This window comes from Polyodon spathula, chromosome 7 (assembly GCF_017654505.1).
Source record: "Polyodon spathula isolate WHYD16114869_AA chromosome 7, ASM1765450v1, whole genome shotgun sequence".
Taxonomy (NCBI): Eukaryota; Metazoa; Chordata; class Actinopteri; order Acipenseriformes; family Polyodontidae; genus Polyodon; species Polyodon spathula.
The window spans coordinates 992,809-1,000,308 of NC_054540.1; the positions used below are offsets into that span (position 1 = coordinate 992,809).

Sequence of the window (7,500 nt, forward strand, 5' to 3'; positions counted from 1 at the left end):
ATAGTGAGAGGAGGCTCCATGCATGAGCTACACAGGTACCTCCCATTGCAGTGATAGTGAGAGGAGGCGCCATGCATGATCTACACAGGTACCTCCCACTGCAGTGATAGTGAGAGGAGGCGCCATGCATGATCTACACAGATACCTCCCATTGCAGTGATAGTGAGAGGAGGCTCCATGCATGATCTACACAGGTACCTCCCATTGCAGTGATAGTGAGAGGAGGGTCCATGCATGATCTACACAGATACCTCCCATTGCAGTGATAGTGAGAGGAGGCTCCATGCATGATCTACACAGGTACCTCCCATTGCAGTGATAGTGAGAGGAGGGTCCATGCATGATCTACACAGATACCTCCCATTGCAGTGATAGTGAGAGGAGGCTCCATACATGATCTAAACAGGTACCTCCCATTGCAGTGATACTGAGAGGAGGCTCCATGCATGGTCAAGATACTGCAGACTAGTCAAGACTGACTGACCCCCCCCCCCCCCCCCCCCCCCTCTCTCTCTCTCTCTCTCTCTCTCTCTCTCTCTCTCTCTCTCTCTCTCTCTCTCTCTCTCTCTCTCTCTCTCCCCATGCAGTGGAGCAGGGCACTTGTGTGGCGAGAGTGCCCAACCCCAGTGAGATGAACGACCGATTTGAAGGGAAGCTTAGCCCGCTCTGGCACCAATTAGCAGGGGGGCAGGTGGGCTCTGGCTGCGGGATCCTCAGTGATGGCAAGGCGCTGTACTTCAACAGCTCCGGGCGAAGAGAGGCCAGGACTGTTCCCCTGGACACCACCAACACCCGGTCAGTCCGATCTCCGACGTGCCAGACACTGACAGAAAGACTCCCGCTGCAGAGCACTGATACGTTCCAGGTTTTACTGTAAGCTGGCACAGATAACACGTATGGTTGTGCCTCGTTAAGCTCATAGTGCAACCTGGAATGTGTAAAATTGCTCTGGAATGGGTCTCTTTTTCCATCACTGTTGTAGTACCAGTACTACTGTACTTGAGTTTGACCAATCAGCATGTGATTTACAAAACCCCAGTGATCTTGTATCCAATTGGGGGACCTTCCATTCTTCCTTTCTTCCTTCCATGCCCCAGGTGTTTCTCCCAAGGGGAAAGAGGAGACATGGGAAAAATTTACTTTTCTACCCCATGTGCTTATTGTCACCAGGCTGGTCCAGTTCTACATCAGAATCGGCAGCAGTAACCTGGGGGCGCCCTGCAACAAACCAAGAGTGAGGAACGAAGGTAATCTCCTCAGCAAAGCCCTCCCTCGCGCTGTGTTATAAAAGCGACCGATCTGCTACACTTGGGTGGTTTTTGATGCTCATCATGCTTAACCATTTTTAATCAGAGCTCCAGTGATTAACCATGGAGAATGTTTGATTTGTAAAGTGTGTGTCACAGTAGAGTATTGAATTTATGAGTTCCTGTACTGTACACACAAGTTTAAACATTGACTGAAGAGTGTCTCTCCCTCTCTCAGGGGTCATGGTTCAGTACTCTGGTAATAACGGCGTGTCCTGGCACCTGCTCAGAGAGCTCGACTTCATCTCCTTCCTCGAGCCGCAGATCATCACCATCGAACTGACCCCCGAGGCCAAGACCCCCCACACAGCCTTCCGCTGGTGGCAACCCCTTCACGGTATGTGAGCCCTTCCTGCCCCTCCACACTGGGGCATGGCTCTCTGCGAGCACTCAGCTCCTCTTTCTCTGCCTCTGCCTGTGCTGACTCTCTTCTGGGTCCAGAGCCGCACTCCACCGAGCAGAGTCGAAGTTGGCTCTGTCTCTGTCTTTCAGTCTCTGTGCTGGTGGCTTTGCTCTTTCTTTAAGGAAGCAATGTGTCTCTCTCTCTCCTCTCCCCTCCATCTCTTCTCTCTCTCCTCTTTCTTTCTCTCCCCTCCCCTCTCTCCCATCTCTGCCTCTCCCTCTTTGCTGATGGCTCTCCTCCTCCTGCTCCTGCAGGAAAGCACTCTGCTCAGTGGAGTCTCGATGACGTCTTGATCGGGATGAATGACAGCTCACGGATGGGTTTCCAGGATAAGTTTGACGGCTCGTCGGACCTGCGGATGAACTGGTACCGAGTCCAGGGGGGGCAGGTGGAGGTGGACTGCCTGTCGCTGGACACAGCGCTGCACTTCAACAGTGACAGCGGTGAGTGTAGACATGAACCAGCACAGCCACTGAGGGATCCGAAACACTGCCAAGGTGCTAGCGTTACAGAGCTCTGCATGGTCAGACTTCAACAGGAAATCATAACTGATACTGAAACATTTGTATATATGTTGCTTATACTCTGAACAAGTATATTACAATGAGATGCATGCAGACTGCAGCTGTGGAAATCTGAATTAGTTTTTGTTTCAACTGTTTATTACATATTTGTTTGATGACATATAATTTGGGTATCACAAAACATAAAACAAAGACTAGACTACAACGTTTTTGTATGGGTAACAGAACAGGATTAGATCAGTACTGAATCCACACAAGAGATTGCTGGTTTGAACGATGCTGCTGGGTAAACGGGGTATAGTCTGACTACGCCACTCTCTGCACAAGGAGGTGTTGCACTGCTAGACATCGTACCAAGATTGAGTTATAGATAATCACACTTCAGTGTGACACAGCCATCCCAACGGATCTCACTTGTGGATAATCACACTTCAGTGTGACATCATCATCCCAAACGGATCTCACTTGTGGATAATCACACTTCAGTGTGACATCACCATCCCAAACAGATCTCACGTGTATTCATTCCAAGCCTGCTATGAATCGTTGAATTTGTCTTCATGAAGACTCTGGTGGGAGTGTAGTGTGTTTGTATTGAAGCCTCTGTTCTGTAGTGTGTTTGTATTGAAGCCTCTGTTCTGTAGTGTGTTTGTATTGAAGCCTCTGTTCTTCTTCCCCCAGGGAAGCCCCGCTACGCAGAGAGCTGGGATTTCCATGTGAGCAGCTCCTCCTTCCTCCAGTTTGAGATGAGCATGGGCTGCAGCAAGCCCTTCCCCGATGCGCACGCCGTGCAGCTGCAGTACTCCCTCAACACCGGCCGGGACTGGCATCTGCTCACCCCTGAGTGTGTGCCCCCTGCAATCGGCTGTGACACCTACACCCAGAGCTCCGTCTACACCTCCCAGCGATTCCAGAACTGGAGGAGAGTCACTGTTTACCTGCCCAGCGCCACCAAGTACTGACCCTCACTCTGTCTATCTGCCTGTCTGTCTGTCTATCTAGCCCAGCCCACCCTTGCTCTATCTGTCTGTTTATCTACCTGTCTGTCTGTCATTAGAATCAGCGCTAACACTGCATGCCTTCCAGCTCCACCAAGCCCTGACATCCTCAGTCTGGACTTTGCATTCCCATACTGTCTGTTTAAATCTGTCCTTCTCTCCTGTCTGTCTGACGGCCAGTCTGTCTGTCTGTCTGTTTGTTTGTCAGTCCATTCTAACAGTCTTATACTGTTCTCAAGGAGCAAAAAAAAAAAAAAAAATATATATATATATATATATACATATATACACACACACACACACACACACACACACATACACAATTAAATGAACAGACACTTTCTTTTACCTGAATTGTTTGGGTCCAGAAATGCCTGCTGGTACGCTGCCTGCTGCATGGCATTGTGAATCTGTACTGGATATCCCATGCCATTGTGAATCTGTACTGGATATCCCATGCCATTGTGAATCTGTACTGGAGGTCTCATGCCATTGTGAATCTGTACTGGATATCCCATGCCATTGTGACTCTGTACTGGAGATCTCATGCCATTGTGACCCTGTACTGGAGATCTCATGGCATTGTGACTCTGTACTGGAGATCTCATGCCATTGTGACTCTGTACTGGAGATCTCATGCCACTGTGACTCTGTGCTGGAGATCTCATGCCATTGTGACTCTGTACTGGAGATCTCATGCCATTGTGACTCTGTACTGGAGATCTCATGCCATTGTGACTCTGTACTGGAGATCTCATGCCATTGTGACTCTGTACTGGAGATCTCATGCCATTGTGAATCTGTACTGGAGATCTCATGCCATTGTAAATCTGTACTGGAGATCTCATGCCATTGTGAATCTGTACTGTAGAGCTCATCGGGCTCAGTCTCAGAATTTTCTTGCTCCCCCAGTTCCCCCAGGACGCGGTTCCGCTGGATCCAGTCAGAGTACACCCCTGGCCTGGACTCCTGGTCCATTGATAATGCACTGCTGGCATCGGGCTGCCCCTGGATGTGCTCAGGACACGGGATTTGTGATTCGGGACGCTGTGTGTAAGTGTTTTTTTTCCTGTTTTAAATATTTTGTAATAAATGTTCAGTAGCTATAGTTCTACTGGGTTTCATACTGTAGTGTTGTCACCTAACAGAACCTCATTATTTCTGTCTCAATTCATGTTTAAGGAGGAAATCAAAGTCTACATTATGTCTCCATATTGTTTTGGGTATGCTATTTCTCCCCTGAGAGTTTAACTCGAGGTGCATCCCCTGGCTCTATACGCTAATGTACAGTGACTGTAAACGGAAGAGAATACAGAGCTCGGATTTACCTGTGAATTGGGCATGATTTCTAATAACAGATGAAGTAAATGTTTTATCTGCTTCCCTCTGGTCCCCCCTCCCTCTGTCTCTGTGTCTCTCGGGTGCAGGTGTGATCGTGGTTTCGGCGGTCCCTACTGCGTCCCCATCACCCCTCTGCCCTCCATTCTGAAGGACAATTTCGATGGGAACCTGCACCCTGACCTGTGGCCTGAAGTGTACGGGGAGGAGCGTGGGATGGTCAACGGGGAGACCCTCAAATCCGGGACCGCGCTCATCTTCAAAGGGGTCAGTCAGCCCCCCCCCCCCCCCCACCAGTCAGCTGCGCCACTCTCACACATGGCGACTGGGCTTCAGGCCTTTACCACAGATAATGTTTCACCATAAAAACAACAGGAATATCCCACATGAAGTGCAAAACAGTGTGTTAACCAGTTAGGGATGCTACAGATTTGTAATAAAGCCAAGTTGTTTTTCTTTACATGAGTAAAAAGTTAAGGATTGATTTAACATTTCTTTCCTTTTCTACCCCTCTCCCCCGCTGTCCTGCCTGGCCTGGCCTGCTCGTCTGTCCTGTCCTTCTCTGTCCTCGTCTCCCAGGAGGGAGTCCGCATGCTGGTGTCCCAGGACCTGGATTGCACCCACACCATGTACATCCAGTTCACTTTCAAATTCATTTCCAAAGGTACGCCCTCCCTGTCCCTTCACCACGACACGGAGAGTACACTTCTCACACGAGACAGTGTGTAGGTATAGAGATACACACACACTGCAGGTTAGCTTCTCACACGAGACAGTGTGTAGGTATAGAGATACACACACACTGCAGGTTAGCTTCTCACACGAGACAGTGTATAGGTATAGAGATACACACACACTGCAGGTTAGCTTCTCACACGAGACAGTGTGTAGGTATAGAGATATATATGGGGTTACAGAGAATTTAAAACAGCAAACAGCTCTATAATCAGGATCCAACAGGATACTCACCAATCACTATACTTAATGAAGTAATGAAGAAGAAAAGTAATCGATAAACTGAAAACTCACTATTTTAATAATTAGCTACAAACCGAAACGTAGTAGCGAATTATTAAAATAGTGAGTTTTTAGTGTATATATATATATATATATACACTATACACTATATATTGGATTTGCAAATGTTTTGACGACCTGGAGGTGCCCAAAAGGTAATTAATGAATGTCACATGGAAAAAGGCTTGCAAGATCAACGATGGCTGTATTTAGATCTAGCACAGTCTGGAGCTTTCAAATGGACACTGTAATGTGTTGGCAGACAGATCTTATCACTATGCTTGGTATGAGGAGCAGTGTCTCGTTACAGGGGAGCTGAACCAAAGGTTTAGTTTGAGCATGGTAAAGCACAGGCAAGTCTGTTATATCACAGTGAATTCACATCATCGGAATAATAATAACAAGCAGGGTAAACTGTTACACAGGTAAAGTGCATCTCAGATGTTCAACCACACTGTTAAACACTCACTGTGAAGATCTCTGTCAGTACCACACAGACTTCTCAAATGTCCTCTTGGCGTGTGTGCTTTATTGTCTGAAAGCTGCAGTTCCTGTATTTCCCTGCAGAGGTGCCAGAGCGCTCACACTCTATCCTGCTGCAGTCCTCTGTGAATGGAGGGATCTCCTGGCAGCTGCTCGACGAGTTCTACTTCCCCGTCACCACCGACGTTCTGTTCTTACACGTGACCATCCCCCACGCTGCGCAGACCAACGCAACACGGTTCCGCCTCTGGCAGCCCTACAACAGCGGTGAGCACAGCACAGCACAGCACACTACAGCACAGCACAGCACAGCACAGCACAGCACAGCACAGCACAGCACAGCACAGCACAGCACAGCACAGCACAGCACAACACAGCACAGCACAGCACAGCACAGCACAGCACAGCACAGCACAGCACAGCACAGCACAGCACAGCTACAGCACAGCACAGCACAGCACAGCACAGCACAGCACAGCACAGCACAGCACAACACAACACAGCACAGCACAGCACAGCACAACACAGCACAGCACAGCACAGCACAGCACAAAACAACACAATATAGCATTGCAGAGCACACAACAGAACATAGCATTGCACAGCACAGCAAAAAAACAACACAACATAGCATTGCACAGCACAACACAGCACAGCATTGCACAAAACAACACAACAGAGCATTGCAGAGCAGAGCACAGCACAAAACAACACAACACAGTAGAGCACTGACCAACACAGCACAGCACCAAACAACAGAATACAGCATAGCACAGATACACTGTACCCCCCCCCCCCCCCCCCCCCCCACACACACACACCCACGGTACTATGTGACATGGGGGTGTGTGTGGTGTGGGGTCGTGACTATGTCACTGTGATACACTGTACCCCTCACACACACACCCCAGCACTGATACACTGTACCCTCACACACACACCCCAGCACTGATACACTGTACCCCTCACACACACCCCAGCACTGATACACTGTACCCCCCACACACACACCCCAGCACTGATACACTGTGATACACCTCTCACACACACACCCCAGCACTGATACACTGGCACTGATACACTGTACCCCTCACACACACCCCAGCACTGATACACTGTACCCCTCACACACACCCCAGCACTGATACACTGTACCCCTCACACACACCCCAGCACTGATACACTGTACCCCTCACACACACCCCAGCACTGATGATACACTGGCTCTCACTCACACACCCCAGCGCTGATGATACACTGGCTCTCACTCACACACCCCAGCACTGATGATACACTGGCTCTCACTCACACACCCCCGCACTGATGATACACTGTATCCCTCACACACACCCCAGCACTGATACACCGTACCCCTCACACACACCCCAGCACTGATACACTGTACCCCTCACACACACCCCAGCACTGAT

At 49.3% G+C, this 7,500-nt stretch overlaps 1 protein-coding gene across 2 annotated transcripts in view; it reads left to right on the forward strand.

Moving 5' to 3' along the window:
- Positions 1-7,500, forward strand: part of LOC121317960 (reelin-like) — a 167,095-nt gene that overhangs the window by 128,726 nt on the left and 30,869 nt on the right. For both annotated transcript variants that reach the window (XM_041254055.1, XM_041254056.1), the window contains exons 30-38: positions 588-795; positions 1,171-1,247; positions 1,486-1,644; positions 1,965-2,153; positions 2,916-3,189; positions 4,145-4,285; positions 4,660-4,837; positions 5,150-5,234; positions 6,155-6,337. In XM_041254055.1, coding sequence (XP_041109989.1) covers positions 588-795; positions 1,171-1,247; positions 1,486-1,644; positions 1,965-2,153; positions 2,916-3,189; positions 4,145-4,285; positions 4,660-4,837; positions 5,150-5,234; positions 6,155-6,337 — 1,494 coding nt within the window. The remainder of the gene's footprint in view (positions 1-587; positions 796-1,170; positions 1,248-1,485; positions 1,645-1,964; positions 2,154-2,915; positions 3,190-4,144; positions 4,286-4,659; positions 4,838-5,149; positions 5,235-6,154; positions 6,338-7,500) is intronic.